Source organism: Bos indicus, chromosome 16 (genome assembly GCF_029378745.1).
Source record: "Bos indicus isolate NIAB-ARS_2022 breed Sahiwal x Tharparkar chromosome 16, NIAB-ARS_B.indTharparkar_mat_pri_1.0, whole genome shotgun sequence".
Classification (NCBI taxonomy): Eukaryota; Metazoa; Chordata; class Mammalia; order Artiodactyla; family Bovidae; genus Bos; species Bos indicus.
In genome coordinates, this window is record NC_091775.1 from 56,037,486 (window position 1) to 56,053,675 (window position 16,190).

The 16,190-nt window shown below is 40.9% G+C and overlaps 1 protein-coding gene and 10 non-coding genes across 15 annotated transcripts in view; 1 reads left to right on the forward strand and 10 right to left on the reverse strand.

The window, feature by feature from the left end:
- Positions 1 to 2,597: 2,597 nt before the first annotated feature.
- On the reverse strand, positions 2,598 to 2,674 carry LOC139176604 (small nucleolar RNA SNORD81). The gene has a single exon (XR_011561058.1). It is a non-coding gene; the product is annotated as a small nucleolar RNA SNORD81 (small nucleolar RNA).
- A 133-nt stretch (positions 2,675 to 2,807) lies between these two features.
- On the reverse strand, positions 2,808 to 2,884 carry LOC139176608 (small nucleolar RNA SNORD47). Its single transcript, XR_011561061.1, has one exon. It is a non-coding gene; the product is annotated as a small nucleolar RNA SNORD47 (small nucleolar RNA).
- A 670-nt stretch (positions 2,885 to 3,554) lies between these two features.
- On the reverse strand, positions 3,555 to 3,635 carry LOC139176611 (small nucleolar RNA snR60/Z15/Z230/Z193/J17). Its single transcript, XR_011561064.1, has one exon. It is a non-coding gene; the product is annotated as a small nucleolar RNA snR60/Z15/Z230/Z193/J17 (small nucleolar RNA).
- A 170-nt stretch (positions 3,636 to 3,805) lies between these two features.
- LOC139176605 (small nucleolar RNA SNORD79) lies at positions 3,806 to 3,886 on the reverse strand. Its single transcript, XR_011561059.1, has one exon. It is a non-coding gene; the product is annotated as a small nucleolar RNA SNORD79 (small nucleolar RNA).
- Positions 3,887 to 4,127: 241 nt separating this feature from the next.
- Positions 4,128 to 4,192, reverse strand: LOC139176569 (small nucleolar RNA SNORD78). Its single transcript, XR_011561031.1, has one exon. It is a non-coding gene; the product is annotated as a small nucleolar RNA SNORD78 (small nucleolar RNA).
- Positions 4,193 to 4,433: 241 nt separating this feature from the next.
- LOC139176610 (small nucleolar RNA SNORD44) lies at positions 4,434 to 4,494 on the reverse strand. Its single transcript, XR_011561063.1, has one exon. It is a non-coding gene; the product is annotated as a small nucleolar RNA SNORD44 (small nucleolar RNA).
- Positions 4,495 to 4,769: 275 nt separating this feature from the next.
- LOC139176567 (small nucleolar RNA SNORD77) lies at positions 4,770 to 4,838 on the reverse strand. Its single transcript, XR_011561029.1, has one exon. It is a non-coding gene; the product is annotated as a small nucleolar RNA SNORD77 (small nucleolar RNA).
- Positions 4,839 to 5,103: 265 nt separating this feature from the next.
- Positions 5,104 to 5,185, reverse strand: LOC139176602 (small nucleolar RNA SNORD24). The gene has a single exon (XR_011561056.1). It is a non-coding gene; the product is annotated as a small nucleolar RNA SNORD24 (small nucleolar RNA).
- A 159-nt stretch (positions 5,186 to 5,344) lies between these two features.
- On the reverse strand, positions 5,345 to 5,407 carry LOC139176570 (small nucleolar RNA SNORD75). Its single transcript, XR_011561032.1, has one exon. It is a non-coding gene; the product is annotated as a small nucleolar RNA SNORD75 (small nucleolar RNA).
- A 354-nt stretch (positions 5,408 to 5,761) lies between these two features.
- LOC139176609 (small nucleolar RNA SNORD74) lies at positions 5,762 to 5,841 on the reverse strand. The gene has a single exon (XR_011561062.1). It is a non-coding gene; the product is annotated as a small nucleolar RNA SNORD74 (small nucleolar RNA).
- Positions 5,842 to 6,384: 543 nt separating this feature from the next.
- Positions 6,385 to 16,190, forward strand: part of ZBTB37 (zinc finger and BTB domain containing 37) — a 28,505-nt gene continuing 18,699 nt past the window's right edge. Inside the window, exons 1-5 of one of the 5 annotated variants that reach the window (XR_002182473.2) lie at positions 6,385 to 6,511; positions 7,043 to 7,241; positions 8,260 to 9,216; positions 10,893 to 10,992; positions 11,142 to 11,271. Coding sequence is in view for 4 of the 5 variants with exons in the window: in XM_019976381.2 (XP_019831940.1) it covers positions 8,294 to 9,216; positions 10,893 to 10,992 (1,023 nt within the window). In the remaining variant the exon portion in view is untranslated. Of the gene's footprint in view, positions 6,512 to 7,042; positions 7,242 to 8,256; positions 9,217 to 10,892; positions 10,993 to 11,141; positions 11,272 to 16,190 lie in introns of all 5 variants that reach the window. The other 4 variants (XM_019976381.2, XM_019976380.2, XM_070768898.1 and 1 more) reach the window with 4 other exon arrangements.

Sequence of the window (16,190 nt, forward strand, 5' to 3'; positions counted from 1 at the left end):
TTATAAATACCAAATATTCTTACATTCCAGTCTGTTTTTCTCACATTGCCATAAGCAGTGTGATACAGTAATCACCTGTCCAGGTCTAATTTATGATGTTCAGTAGGCTGTGAAGAGTGCATGTCCTTCATGACGCTGTTCAGTTGCCCAGTTGTGTCCAACTCTGAACCCCATGGACTGCAGCACACATGGACAGACTTCCCTGTCCATCATCAGCTCCCAGAATTTGCTCAAACTCATGTCCATTGAGTCGTTAATGCCATCCAACTGTCTCATCCTGTCATCCCCTTCTCCTCCCACCTTTAGCATCAGGGTCTTTTGAGTGAAAGTCGCTCAGTCGTGTCCAACTCTTTGCTACCCCATAGACTATACAGTTAATGGAATTCTCCAGGCCAGAATACTGGAGTGGGTGGCCTTTCCCTTCTCCAGGGGATCTTCCCAACCCAGGGCTCGAACCCAGGTCTCCTGCATTGCAGGCGGATTCTTTACCAGCTGAGCTTATCAGGGAGGTGGAGCTTTTCCCTAGTTTGTCCCTTAACCCTATCTTTTCCCATTTGTGGATGTACTCTGGAGCCAGAAAAATCCTTGCTGGCAGAGATCTTATGAGAAAGGTGTCCAGCTCTGCCTACCCTTTCTCAGTGTAATTTATAGATGCCCTTTGTTAGTTAAGAAAATGCAATTTTACATTTATTTATCCCACAAGTACAATACCTACTTTCTAAATGTAACTTACAATTCACTGTTTAGAACCTAATCCTGACCACAATAATGTCTTTCTGTCCTCAAAATGAGTTACAAGTGACTCCCTAAATCCAAAGAATTACTGTAGCCTAGACACCACACCCCAAGTCCCCAGAGGTTCATACAATGCCATGTTGCTATCAGTCGTTCAGTCCTGTCAGGGCAAAAAGAGGCTTATGCTGAAACACAGGGGATCATAAATCAGAAATAACACAACCAGGGTTTTGAAGCACACAAGCTAATTGTAAACTCTAAGCGAGGTTTCAGTAATTTGGCCCAAAATACCTTTGTTTGCTTAGGGGTTTTTTCTCTACCCCTCCGGTATTCCTGCCTGGAGAATCCAATGGACAGAGGAGCCTGGTGGGCAGAGTCCATGGAATCGCACGAGCCGAACACGACTTATTTCTCAGTATCTTAGAGCTAACAATGGCTAAGGAAACCCACTCCAGTGTTCTTGCTTGGAAAATCTCATGGATGGAAGAGCTTAGTTGAACAATTGTTATAACCATGCTTTGCTTACTCCGAGGCATGTCTGACTGTGACCCCATGGACTGTCAAGCATGGTCTGTGGGTATTCTCTAAGCAATAATACTGGAGTGGGTTGCCATTTCCTTCCCCAGGGGATCTTCACAACCCAGGGTTCAAACTCTATCTCCCAATCGCAAGGGCATTCTTTCCTGTCTCGGCCACCAGGTAAGATCCTTCTGGACATTGGATAATTGCTTTACAATGTATTGTTTTCTGCATCATGAATATCTTTATGCCCAGAATATCTTAAGGCTAATTCAAACTGTCATGGTCTAGAATATTCCAAGAAATAAACGTTCAAACTGAAGTTTCAAAATCCACGTCGGGCCTACTGTAATACTATATGCACTTAGTCCTGTCCAACTTTGTGACCCCATGGGCCAGAGCACACCTGGCAGTACTGGAGCTGGCTGCCATTTCTTTCTCCAAAGTATCTTCCCAACTCGGGGATTGAATCTGAGGGTCTGTAGTGGACCCCTAGTGCTAGGTAATGCGACTTGAGGCTTCCCTGGTGGCTCAGCCAGTAAAGAATCTGCATGTAATATAGTATACTCAGGTTCACCGTCCTGGTCCAGGTTTGATCCCTGGGTCAACAGTGATCAACCAGTGTGGCCAAAAAAAAAAAATGTCAACCTTTTACAGAAATAAATCCCAAACTGCTAAGCTAATATTAACTGAATTTTTGGCTATTTTAGCTATTGGGAACTTAAATGTTTTGGCAAGCAACCAAGACTTAAACCCCAACTTAATGTGGCTACACACCTGAGTGCCAAATTATAAAGCTTAAATTCGATTAGCAGGTACTTACACTTTTGGATGTTGCCAGAGCTAATGGTTTCCTTGGTAATTTAGGAATTAGCAACTCACTGACTAATTAATTTTCTCATTAACTTGAACCACACTCACACCCAACATCTGCAAAACCAGTATCCATTTTCTAGAGAAGGATGTTACAACTGCAGTATTTACCTTAAAGATCTCAAAAAACATGCCATGGGATCTTCTTGATTACAAGTGTCCTATTTTCCTACCTACACCTTATGAAATTAAAATGAGCATACTTCAGAATGATTTATAAACATTTATTAAAATAGAAAGCTGGAGAATTTCCTGGGGTCCAATGGTTAGCGCTGAGCTTCCACTGCAGCAGTCACAGGTTTGATCCCTTGTCAGGAAGCTAGGATCCCAAAAGCTGTGCAGAGCAGCAGTCAATTAATAGCTGTTTGCTCTTCTATCCCATGTGCATCCATCAGGCTGCCTGTAACAACAGAGAAGCCATTTTTAGTCCCCTTTCCATGTTTCAATTCTAATGCCATTTGGGATACACAAAGAATATCAGATCTTTGAACATCATCAAGGCATCAGTGAGAGAGTTCAAGTTGGGCTGAGATCATCACATATTCTTAAACAAAACAGTACAGTTATTTTCAAGGCTCACCTGTTCTATCTGACTGGTATCATAAATGCCCTGAAAAGACACGACCATATGTTAAATCACAGTAAACGAAAAAAAAAAATGTGATACTTGTTGCTAAAGTAACCTCAGAATCAAAATGGAACGGTTTTTTGGTTGATATCATTCTATTCATTTGGCAGAATCATCACATCACTGGTTACCTTATAACTCATCAAAAATACCAGAAAATAACTTACCTTGAAATCTTCAGGACAACAAAACATCTGCCTGATTGAAAATGAACAATAAAGACTTTCATTTACAACATGGCCTTGTATATATGATACCATTAAAATCTTCATTTAAAAATTTGCCCTTTCTCCCATTTTAACATTTTTCAAAAAAAATTCTAGGTCAGTGAGTCTGTTCTGGGCAAAGTGAATCTTTCTCATGATACATTTGGCCAAACCCAGAATATACAACACCTTGATTTAACTCCAATGCAAGTCAATACGCAGTGTACAAGCTCAGCCGTGATCACACGGACTGTAGCCCTAGATTCAGAATCTGACGTGCCAATCTCATGCTAGATGTTGATAGTGAGACGAGGATGCTACATAGGAAGTTACTGTTCCATTTTGCTGTGAACCTGAACTGCTCTAAAAAGTTACTATCAAACATCAACTACTCATTCTGGTGTTGTCTACAGTTATGACATGGAAATTTCCTCAGTTTTAGCCTGTTCTTATCAAAATGTTAACTCCTAATCCTGAAATTAACTATATAGGACACTTACATTATACTTATCCAAATCCTGAACATTTCAGTGAGACAAAGACTAATATGACTAATTTCCACTTTCAAAGGTATAAAACAGAATTGTTGTAGCCAGATACATCAGATAGGAGCGAAAGACAGTATTTGCTCATCACTGTTAGTCTGCTGAACTATGTTTTCATCATTGTATCGGCTTTAAATCACAAAACACAAAAACCAAATTTGAGACTTCCATACCTTTGGTTAGAACTCTTGGTTCCTTGCATGGACGTAGTCTCTACCTCTCTTCACACCTGCAGAAATTAAATTACTTTTAAAATAAGTAGTAATAGATTTCAAAATACTATTGATACTGATTCAAGATACTGTTTCAGTTTTTAAAAACTTCATTCTTTTTCAGAGAGATTCCCATCTGTTTTATTATAAAAATCATCACCAACAGTACCTTGCTTAATAATTAGGCAAGATTGATTTGTCCATCAGAGAACACTATCAAACGTCAACTACTTGGACCAGCACATTTCAGAAACAATGTAAGCCCAAATGCCAGTAGTGAGTGTTTTCGTGTCTTACCCCAAAGAAGTCATCCATAGAAAAAAACATGTAGCCATCATCTGTAAGGAAAAAGACCTTTTCATTAAAAGGTCAATCTTATTGTTAAATCCTCAAGTGTTTTGTCAAAGGGTTCTTCAGAGTTAGACTTGTCAACATGCTAATTTCAGGTCAGACATTTGCTCAACATCATTGCAAAAACCCTCTCCATCCTTTTCATACCATGCTCGACATGCAATTACAAACCAGGCAGATTAGCTTGGTAGTTAAACATTCAACTTCATCAGCAGTCTCTATAACAATGTTTTTGCCATTAATACTCACCAAAAAGGCCAACTGCTTTTGACAGGTCAAGGATTCAAGTTCACCTAAGAAATAAAAGAGTGGTTTTCTATAGCCAAAGACAAATTTTCGCCCCACAAATTTTTAAAATGCCTGAAATCAGATAGAGCTAATTAAGACCTTCATATTCAGTCAGCATTTGCTTATCATCACACAGGCTGTTTTTAAGAAAGGACAAGGACCTGGCTTTTATTTAATGCTTTCAGTACACTTTTCAAACATTTCAAGGTAGGACTGCTTCCTGTGCATTGGAAGGCAACCCAAAAATCATTAGTGGCATTCTGTCGTGTTTGCCCAGTCACCAATGTTTAGTTCACTGGAAATTTTACTTACCTCTTCAACTTCCAGTCAAGTCTGCTTAATGGCTACAAACAAAGAGAAACCAGATTAGTAGTAGTAGTTTACATCTACTATCAGCAAGTTTTACTAAATCAGATACATCAGATAAAATGGTTTCTCTTTCATGATTCCTATCTGTTGAACTATGCAACCATCACAGTATCTGTTTCTTCAGATTCCCCCTAGTATTCATTATAATAAAAGGACGCAAAGATTAACATTTGAAAAGGGAGAAGTTCCTAATATAAGCACCAGTATCCGCCTGGCACTCACTAGTCCCTTTTTGAAAAAAATTCATAGTAATTAAAAAATGGTTTCTCACCTGTCTGCTCATAGATAGAGCATCAAGCTTGAGCTTTAAGACCTGGGAAGAAAGTTTCATGTCAAGGTAGGTGCAATCTCTGCGCTCTCTGAACAGCCATTTCGTGTGCCTCAGTTAGAATAATGGTGGTAATAATTCTCGTCATCCTCACAGTCAAGAGTAGCAAATAAACTCTCATCATTGTGGCACATTCAGGGGACTTTCAACCTAACTTTCCCTTGCAAGGGAATTTCAGTAACTCACCACAGCCGTAGTTGTCATCCTTCTGGTACACAACTAGAAAACAGACAAAGAGTACACAATGAAACATACTGTGGTGCTAAGCTAATCATTGCCTCAAGTATTTAAGCCTCAGAATATAAATTTTCAGAAATCCCTTCTGTCCACTACTCTGTAAACCATCACAGGCTTAAAGACCACGTCTAAGATTTCACGCTTCCCACCGTATCCAGCAGTTTCTTACCTGCCCACCAGAAGCCATCAAAATCCACACTGGAGTCATGCCTGCCGCGTTTCCTAAGAAAAGGTTGAGGAATTTTTAAAATGTATTTTGCTGTAAGTTTACGTCACTTACATATCATGTACACAAATCGTTTACACATCCATAACTGCATGAGAACCCCTCAAAATTAAGGTTAGACGATGACAAAATGGTGCAATGCGAAACGCCGCCATTTAAAGAACCACGTGCCCTTCCCGAAAACAGGGACCGAGGAAGGTTCATTCCCAGGTTATTAACAAAGACCCATCCGGTGAGTCGGGTTACGCCGCCATCAGAGCCGTTGGCATTCATCAACAATCTCAGATGTCCCTACCAACACAGGCTTCATCAGAGGCAGAGCAAACGAGCTGCGGTTTTTCCCGCAGTTAGGCCCTATAATCAACAGAGTATAAACTAGATCCTCCCCGCACTCAACTCGCAATCCTCCACCATCTCATCTTGAGAGAGCCCTGCGAAGGCCTGCAAGTGGCCTAGGCATACCAGCCAACTCAAGGATACCCAAACTGCTAAGGGCTGGAGGACTCAGGCTAAGTACTTACTTAGCAGCATACAAAAACGGAGAACACCCGGCTCGCAGCCACGAAAGACCGAGATGGCGCCCAGGCGCCTGTATATAAGTATTCTGCGCCATGACGTCATGACGCACACTCTCCGCCAGAGACGGCTTCAGCCCCTCCCCCCCGCCTCAGTCTCCTCCTCTTCTATCCGCACCCCCGTCCAGTCCTCCAAGCCCGCCCCTCGGCCCCGCCCTCGGCCCCGCCTCACCTCGCCGTTGTGGGCGGGGATACAGTTGCCCACGTGATGCAGGATTCCCGCCCTCCTACAGACTGAGGAGGAGGAGAAGAGAGGGGAGGGGGCGCGAGGGACGGAAAGCGCTGGGGGAGGGGGAAGGGGGGCGGTATAAGGGTGAGTGATTTCCTTCCGGCACGTCGCCCGCTCCGGGGGAGGGGGTGGGGGGTTTCACTTCCGGGACGGTGTTCCGGCCCATTCCGGCCCATTTCCACCCCCGGAGGTAGGTGCTGCTCTTTGACTGGGCTCGGGCCCCACACGGTAGTCCCGCTGCCCTGCACTGGGGCCGCCTCGCCCGGTCTCCGCCGCAGCCTGCCCCTGGGGCGCTCAGCCACTTCCTTCCACCCCGCCTCAAGGAACCCGGAGACCTTCCACCCTCTTGGCCCCGGGCCGCGTCGAGCTGCGGGACCCGCCCCCTCGTGGGCCCCTCCCTCAGGACCCCGGGATGGGCGGCCCCCTCCCCCACCGCAGCCCGACACACCCAGATACACACACCCACCTCTGGGCAGCTCCCCGCCCGCTTACGCCTGCCGCCTGGACCGGGTCCCGGGGCGCCGCCCCCTTCCCGGTCCTCTACCCTCACCTGATTGCTCGCTCCCGATCGGCTCGCCTTCCTCTGCTCTCCGCCCCCGCACCTCAGTGACATTTCGCCCCTTTGCCTGTTCTCCGTTCCCCACGCTTCCCACCGCGGACTAAAGCCACTTGAATACCGGAGTGGCCAACCCCATGCCGTTCCCGATTCTCCCTCTTGCAGCTCTCACCCCTCCAGTGCCGACGGTAGAAAAAGACCTTACTCCAGGGGCTTCCTCCTCACTGGGGAATTGCCGGAAAGAACAAACAAAAAAAAGGCGCTGGTGTAGGCTCCAAAATAAACATCTGAATTCATGATGGCATCGACAGAGGCTCTTATTGGATTAAAAGTTTCAAAACAAACAAAAACGCTTTGGAAAAAGGTCAGATTGACTAAAGTTGGTTCTTGAACGCAGTGTATACAAATACTTCCCTATTTACTGATAAGTGTGTTGTAATTTCGGGCAATACTGTGAGCTTGTCAGGATAACTTACTGAACTTTCAGATCTTAGGTAACTACGTGTGCTCAAGTCAGTGTCTTTCTAATGGGATTTATGCAAACTACTCTCAACCGGTGAAGATTATTGGATGCAGTTACAGGCTTGTTTTTTAAAAAATCTTTTAAAGTAAAAATATTGGCCATACTTAGCAAATGCTGTTTTTCACCAGCTTTGGGCAACTAAACTTTAGAATCAAAGTATTACCACCCTGAAAATTCCAACTTTGGATTTAGGTAGAGGCAGCTTTATCTACCCTTTCCTAATCCTGAGGGTGAACGTCTTCAAGTAATCTTTATTTTCGTGCTGACAAAACTTGGAGTTTTTCCTAACCTAGCATCTCCCTCCAAGTGCTAAACCCAAAGTCTTTTTGTGTGGGCTCTGACTCTTCAGCTTAGAAATAATGGTTTATGTGGGATATTGGTCACTTTGTAAAATAGTAAACGTTAATTCATGCAGCAAGTAGTAAAATGTTCAGATTTCCCACCTGTGTATAATTAAATTTATTCAGAAAGCTGCTTCATTATATTGTATGCAAATACGTTATGATCAACATTTAGAAAATAAAAATTGTCACACTGGTTTTTTATCCCCTCTATTCTGTTGAACTTCAGTTTTGATGTTACATAGTTTGTTAATAAGGAAAGTATGGGCATAACTTGAATTTTTAGGAGTCTTAATGTTTTTGGTTGTAATGGTATCTTGCTTAGAAACCTAACCTACTAAACCTGTTGCTATTTCTTTTCCATATTTAAACATAAGGAAGGTATCTTAATCTACTTGGAGATTTTGAAATTTCAAGCAGTGAAATTGAAATTTCACTGAATAATATTTTAAAATAGGTTTGAATTGCAAAGGAGTGGTTGTAATTACTGATGAGGGTTCGGTTGTCTCTCGCAGCAGGGTTGAATGCCTGCCTACACCCTCAGGCACGACCATGGAGAAAAGTGGGAACATACAACTGGAGATCCCTGACTTCAGCAACTCTGTCCTGAGCCATCTGAACCAGCTGCGCATGCAGGGCCGTCTCTGTGACATCGTGGTCAACGTGCAAGGACAAGCTTTTCGGGCTCACAAAGTGGTCCTGGCTGCCAGCTCCCCCTACTTCCGGGATCATATGTCCTTGAATGAGATGAGTACTGTCTCCATATCAGTCATCAAGAACCCTACTGTTTTTGAACAGCTCCTTTCTTTCTGTTACACGGGGCGGATCTGCCTGCAACTGGCGGATATCATCAGCTACCTGACCGCTGCCAGTTTTCTGCAGATGCAGCACATTATAGACAAATGTACCCAGATCCTGGAGGGCATTCATTTCAAAATTAACGTGGCTGAGGTTGAAGCCGAATTAAGTCAAACGAGGACCAAGCATGCAGAGGGACCTCCGGAGTCTCACAGAGTTACACCAAATCTAAACCGCTCCCTCAGCCCCCGACATAATACCCCCAAGGGAAACCGGCGAGGTCAGGTGAGTGCTGTCCTGGATATCCGGGAGCTCAGTCCTCCCGAGGAGTCCACCAGCCCGCAGATTATTGAACAGAGTTCTGATGTAGAGAGCCGGGAACCCATTCTTCGAATCAACCGAGCAGGACAGTGGTACGTGGAGACAGGGGTAGCAGACCGAGGAGCCCGGAGTGACGATGAAGTTAGAGTCCTGGGAGCAGTACACATCAAAACGGAAAATCTAGAGGAGTGGCTTGGGCCTGAGAATCAGCCTTCCGGAGAAGATGGGAGTAGTGCAGAGGAAGTCACGGCCATGGTGATTGACACCACAGGCCATGGTTCTGTAGGACAGGAAAATTATGCTTTAGGATCTTCAGGAGCCAAGGTGGCTAGGCCAACAAGCAGTGAGATTGACAGGTAAGTTGTTTTGTTTGCCCATCTAGTGGCTTACTGTGTAGACATAGCTAAAGCAGGCCCTCTGTGTGACACAAAGAGCATCTTCTTCCTTACTTGATGTTCTTCGTCAAAATAAGTTTATGTTGGGGAAACTGAAAGTGTGCCAAAAGACTTGCATTCTAATTTTTTTAAAGCAGGAAGCTCCTACTCCTGAAGTGTTCACAGTGTTGTGAGAACTATGGTAAAGTTAGACACTTCATGAATCAGAATAGCATCTGCAGTCACACTAGGATCAGTAATTGCCAGGGCCTCTTCAGAATTGAGGAAGAGAGCTGATCATCAGCTGTGAATCTGACAGCATTGCCCTTCCTTGGTATGGTCTCACACAGGTAGGTGGCCTCTGGGAGTCTCACTTTCCTTTGTAGCAGTTTACCTTTCTTTGCCTCCCCTGCTACCAAATTTGAGGAAGTATGGTACTAGCAGTGATGGTTCTTTTTAGTGTAATCACAGTAATTCCAAAGAAAAGCTTTTTGAGTGTTTTTCATTCCTTTTTTTCACTTGTCATTTGACTATATCTTTTCCATTTCTTTCATTGATGACAGCTGCTACCATAAACCTGAGAGTTTCTTTTTTTCACCAGTGCTACTATGCGCTATGCCTTACTTTTCTCTTTGCAATACATTGTGATTGTTTCTTTTGGGGGGAAATAACAATAATTTTAATCTAAGTTGAAAGAAAGTCTTAAAGAGAAAAGTATTACCAACTGAGATCGGTAATATTCTTTTCCTTTCTTAAAAGTTTAAAATTGAGTGAATGAACAGTGGTAACTAAAGAAGCTATTCCTTTGGTTTGCATCTGTTCTTGAGAGATAAATGTGTCATAAATTCGGAGAGGATATACTGTATCTACTTCAGTTGGTCTTGGTTTGAGTATTTTCCTTCTTCTGTCTTTCATAGTTAAAATATTCTTGAGCCTAATACTTACTGTCACCTGTATGAGCATTGTTGTCCCTCTTGTTAGAACTGTGTCAGGAACTAAATAGCTTTAAAGGCAAAGGTTTTTGATCTCCACGGTCTGTATCTGAAATATATAGCAAATTATCATGGGACTTGGGGAAAGGATTAACCAAAAACCTAAAATTTACATAGAAGAAACAAAAGACCTAGTTTTAATTTATTCCTTTTTGGTTTTCTAGTACTTAACATAAGGATAGAAGCTTATATTTAGCCTTAGCTTCACCAGATCATATGGTCTATCAGCTGTGTCATTTTTTATTTCTTAAAAATTTAGTAGGGCAAACTTGTCTTATTTCATGCCAACGTGCTAAGTCGCTTCAGTCGTGTCCAACTGTGTGTGACCCCATGGACTGTAGTCAGGCTCCTCTGTCAGTGGGATTCTCCAGGCAAGAATACTGGAGTGGGTTGCCATGCAATCCTGCAGGGGTCTTCCTGACCTAGGGATCAAACCTGTGTATCTTATGTGTCCTGCATTGGCAAGCAGGTTCTTTACCACTGGCGCCACCTGAGAAGCCTTCTTATTGCATATGATTCTATATTGACTCCATGGAAGGACTTCTTAGAAATCTGTTGTTCGATTTGTTCCCCCTTCCTAGACTATAAAGGAGGCAGACGTCAGCAGTTTTTAAGCTCCTCGACACTACTTTCCTGTTAGTCCCCTTTTTGCTCCTCTTCCAACAGATTTAGCCCCTCCGGCAGTGTTGTTCCCTTGACGGAGAGACACAGAGCCAGAAGTGAGTCTCCTGGGAGAATGGATGAACCTAAGCAACCCACTTCCCAGGTATGTAGTGGATTTGAGATTGCTGCGGTGGTTGAAGAAATTGCCACTGTGTGTGAACATAGCATAACGAATAAGAAAGGAAAGATGTTTTGTTAAATAAATGCTGCATTTGATGACTTTTCTCTTTATTTTTGCTTGTGAGCATGCAGGAAATGCACTTTTGGTGTCAGCAGAGTTTGGGAAGTAGAAAAGGATAAGATTGTGGAACTCTTTCCTGATTATAGGAGCCAGTCTGTAGCCCTAAGTGTAATAAAAATAACCTCTGAAAACTTCATGCAGGTAATTTAGGACCTGGGATGGAGAAAGTTTGATTTTGTACATATGTGGTTATAAGACTACATATTTACTAGTTGATATGTATTGTGTCTTTGTAAACAAATTGCTTATGCCTTTTATATCCTGCTTGCTTTTTAGTATGTTTGTATCCTTTCATTTATTTTCTTCCTAAATGTCTTGTTAGACTAAAATGTTTGAGAGAGGATAGAAATTATGTCTTTAATTTGTGACTCCTTAGCAAATAGTATAAGTATGTAGTTGGTTGATATTTTTGTTTATATTTTCTCACAGGTGTCTATCATTTGAAGATTGGTTTTTAAAAAGTTTGTGAACTCACCAAGTAGAGCACAATAAATTATAAACACTGTGGCCCTTTAAAAGGAAACACTGGTAGATTAAGATTACATAGCTAATTTTTTATCTTCTGCACAATACTGATAGTATCTTTTTAAATTTTTATCTAAACCATTGGATGTTTATTATGTATATAGTGTAGTAACAGCAGCAAGACATTATTATCAACTGTATCTATGTGTATATTATCATGCTGTTTGGTACCAGAAAAGGAATTGTAACCATGAAAGAATTTTTTAGTTTTAGTAAGGTGTCATAAAAAGTGTTTATGAACTTGAAGGAAAAGTAAATTTACTCGTATTATTAGGGCTCTTTTTCTTCTCATCTCTCCAATAGAATGTGATGATTATGTGACCAAAACTATTGTAAAAATAAATAGAGCAGTGAGACCAACCTTACGGTTTAATGTGGGCATAAGACAAACTAACAAATACACAAAACACATACAGATAAGACTATATAAACTTAAGTAATGGTGTTGTGGGAATAGGAGTGCTTAAAATGCAGTTATAGGAATCAGTATCTGCTTAAGGAAAGTGTTACTCAGGAGAGTTTAAGTGTGGTTTTTAAAGTAACTAGAAAGAGATAATTTATTCCATATGTGAATAGGATAGGAGTAAAACTTGGAATTCTACAAGGGTATTTACCAGACTGAAACAGAAGGAACAGGCTGTAAAGAAATAGAAGATAAGTAGTATTGTCTGGAATTGATATTAAAAGATGAGTGTAAGATATGCCTTGACATGCATGAAAGTTTATTATGGTGAGTCTACTCACCAGTTATTGTTTTCTCACCACAGAGAACCAAAACAGGACATGACTTACATTATACTAAGAACAAATTTTGATAGGTTTGAAGAGCTTCTTGATTATAAGCGTGATTTGACTGGAAAAGACTACTAAGGGCACTCCTTTATTCTAAACATTCTGTGTTTTTCCTTTTTCTTTCACAGGAAGGTTAAAATACTTGGCCTGATTTTCTAAGTCATTTATAATCTTTCAAACCTGGCTTTTCCTACCGTTCATCAGCATTAACCATCCCAAACAGACAGATTCTATGCCTCAGAACCACATCAAACTTCTGTCTCTGCCCTTTGAGTCAGGGATACTCACTCAGGCATCTGGGTCCACACAAGGCCCGACTCTTAGTTCCATCTGTCCTAACTGTCCCTTTTGATCTCCCCTTCTTAAACCACTATAGCATTTACACGTGGCAACGTGTAATTTTTTCCTAATTCTCTACTGACTCATATAAATGATTTTCTGATTTACATTAATTTGTCTCCTAAATTGAAATCTCCTTGATAGCAAAGCCCACATTTTCTGATCTTGTTAGTATCTCGTGTTGTCTTATCAAGTGCCACTAAATGGGAGTCGTTTTACCTCTAAGTAGTTCTGAATAGCTAAAATTACTGAAAAGGGGCCCAATAAAGAGACAGCTACTAAATTAAGTCCTCAGTTTTAGAGATCATTAAATAAAATTAAGAACTAATCAGATGATTTTTGAATTCCCTTCAGTTCTTCGAGTCTCTGATTAGTAACTGAAGATTGGGATTGTGGACAGCTATGAAGCCCTTGTCAAGAATCTAGACGGGTATTTGTTTTAGAAAATATGGAAAGCATCCATTTATATGGAATTTATTCATTGTATGGAATAATTCATTTAGAAAACAGTTCTTGAATACCAGCTACATATCAGGGACTGTCAGGTTCTAGCATATTCAGCAATGTAGGATTGTCCCTGTGTGTAAAGAGTTTACAGTCTACTAGGGAATTGCCAAGTGGAAAAAGTGAAATTATCCACTTTTTTTAAAATACAAATTTATTTATTTTAATTGGAGGCTAATTACTTTACAGTATTGTATTGGTTCTGCCATACATCGACATGAATCCGCCATGGGTATACACGTGTCCCCCATCCTGAACCCCCCTCCCACCTCTCTCCCTGTACCATCCCTCTGGGTCATCCCAGTGCACCAGCCCCAAGCATCCTGTATCATGCATCGAACCTGGACTATTATACATGTTTCAATGCCATTCTCCCAAATCATCCCACTCTCTCCCTCTCCCACAGAGTCCAAAAGACTGTTCTATACATCTGTGTCTCTTTTGCTGTCTTGCATACAGGGTTATCGTTACCATCTTCCTAAAATTCCATATATATGCGTTAGTATACTGTATTGGTGTTTTTCTTTCTCTCTTATGTCACTCTGTATAATAGGATCCAGTTTCATCTACCTCATTAAAACTCAACTTTTTTATTTATTCATCTATTTATGGCTGCACTGGGTGTTCATCATTGTGCATGGGCTTTCTCTAGTTGCGACAGGCAGAGGCTCCTCACTAGTTGCAATGCTCGGGCCTCTCACTGCAGTAGCTTCTCTCATTGCGGAGTCTAGGCTCTAGGGCGCTCAGGCTTCAGTAGTCTCAGCCTGTGGGCTCAGTAGTGTGGCATGAGGGCTTAGTTGCTCCAAGGCATGTGGAGTCTTCCCAAACCAGGATCAAATGTGTGTCCCATGCATTGGCAGGCAGATTCTTAACCCTGGACCACCAGGGAAGCCTGATCCAGCTCTTTGTGACAGAGACAACTAGGTGGCAGCTGTTTTTGTCCTTGCTTCTTTTTAGAGTTCAAAGGAATAAAACTACCAAAGAGACATTGTTTCCTATGACAAGGACCAATCTACATTTTATGCTCATTTATTTGCTCTTTTATTGCAACTTTATTGCAGTAATTTTTAGGTGAAATTGATCATAATGTGTGAGTTTTCTGATTATGGTTCATGATAGATAACTAGAACAAATTTACTTTCTTTTTGTGGACAGTACTGCTATGACACTATTTTCCTTAAAGTTAGGCCTTTTTTTTTAGGGAATTGGTATCCTCAAGATTATGAATAGTATTAGCAATTTTTGTAATGTTTAATAATAGCTAACATTGAGTTATGCTAAGCACTTTATTAATTCATTCAGTGCTCATAGCATCTGCTCAAGGTAGATGCTATTATTATATTCATTTTACAAATGGAGAGGCTGATGCACAGAGTAGTTAGATAACTTGTTCAAAATCAAATAATAAGTGGGATGGAGATTTTTTGTTTGCTTGTTCCTTTTTTGGGGGATGGGGTTGCGCTGGGTCTTCGTTGTGGTGCATGGACTTCTCTCCCTGTGGTGTGGTGGCTCTAGAGTGTGCAGGACCACTAGGTGAAGCATGCAGGCTTAGTTGCAGGATGTGGGATCTTACTTCACTGACCAGGGATCGAACCTGGGTCCCCTGAACTGGAAGCATGGAGTCTTATCCACTGGACCACCAGGGAAGTTCCCAGATTTAAACCCAGGTTCCAGCACTCTTAAATTGCTGTAAAGTATAACCAGAGGCTTTCAGGGACATCTCAAGGTATACTGTTATCATATTTGATTCTCATAAGAATATAATAGAATTGGCAAAACATACGCTAACTTTATTTTATGGATGAGGAAACTAAGCCTCAGAGAAGTTGTTCTGTGCTCTGTCAGTGCTCATCCAGGACCTTTTATTGGGATAATCCCTCATTCTTTATGTGAGTTCAGTTTTGATTATCCAGTGAATTAGAGTAGAAATGTTATATGAAATAAATCAGAATCATCTAAAGCCTTACCAGTCCATGCTTTTCTTTACATACTGCTTCCCAAACCTGCTGAGAACTGCCTCTCTTCTGTTGGAAATACTGAAGAGCGCTATTGGCTAACAAATGTGAAAGGAGATAAAATGCATTTTTAGAAGTTCAAGAAAAGGATGTAAGATTAATTGCTAGATTCATCTTTCTCCAGTTAATCCAGAGTCAGCTTTCACATATTCTCCTCTTTGCACTGGTACTTTGCCTCTGCTAGATATATGTGTTTCCCTCCTACATACTTTAAATGCTTATATATATTTGTGTATATGTATATAATTTTTGTTCAAAACATTATACATAAAACATACATGTGTTATATATATATACACACACACACACACAATGACTTCAGAAGTCATCAGGATAAATCAGAAATTTATGAGTGGTGATATTTTAATACAGAATTTTAAATGCAAAGCTTTTATAAATGCAAGGTTTTTCAATTATTCATTCAAAAGAATATAGTATTCCCTCTCCCTTCTAGCTTTCAGATAGGAGGAAGACTTGTTTATTTCACATATTAAATACTTTAACTATTTAGATTATGTTCAGATTAGGTAAAACAAAATTAAGATTTTACTTGATATTTAGGAATTACTGGGAAGTTTTTAGGTGTGATAGTGGTATTTTAATTACATTAAGAAGAAAAGAATCCTTATCTCTTAAAAATACATACTAGAATATTTACATATGAAATTATGCCTGAGATTTTCTTCAAAAAATAATGTGAAAAAGACAAATGGGTGAAGGTAAAGAAAAAACAAAATTGCATGGGTTGAAATTGTTGGGTGATGAGGATTCAATATACTGTTGTGTCTAAAACTTAATAAAAAGTTTTAAAACTATATATATTTCCTCTTCAATTAAAAAAAAAAAAAATTAGGGACTTCCCTAGTGGTCCATTAGTTAAGAGTC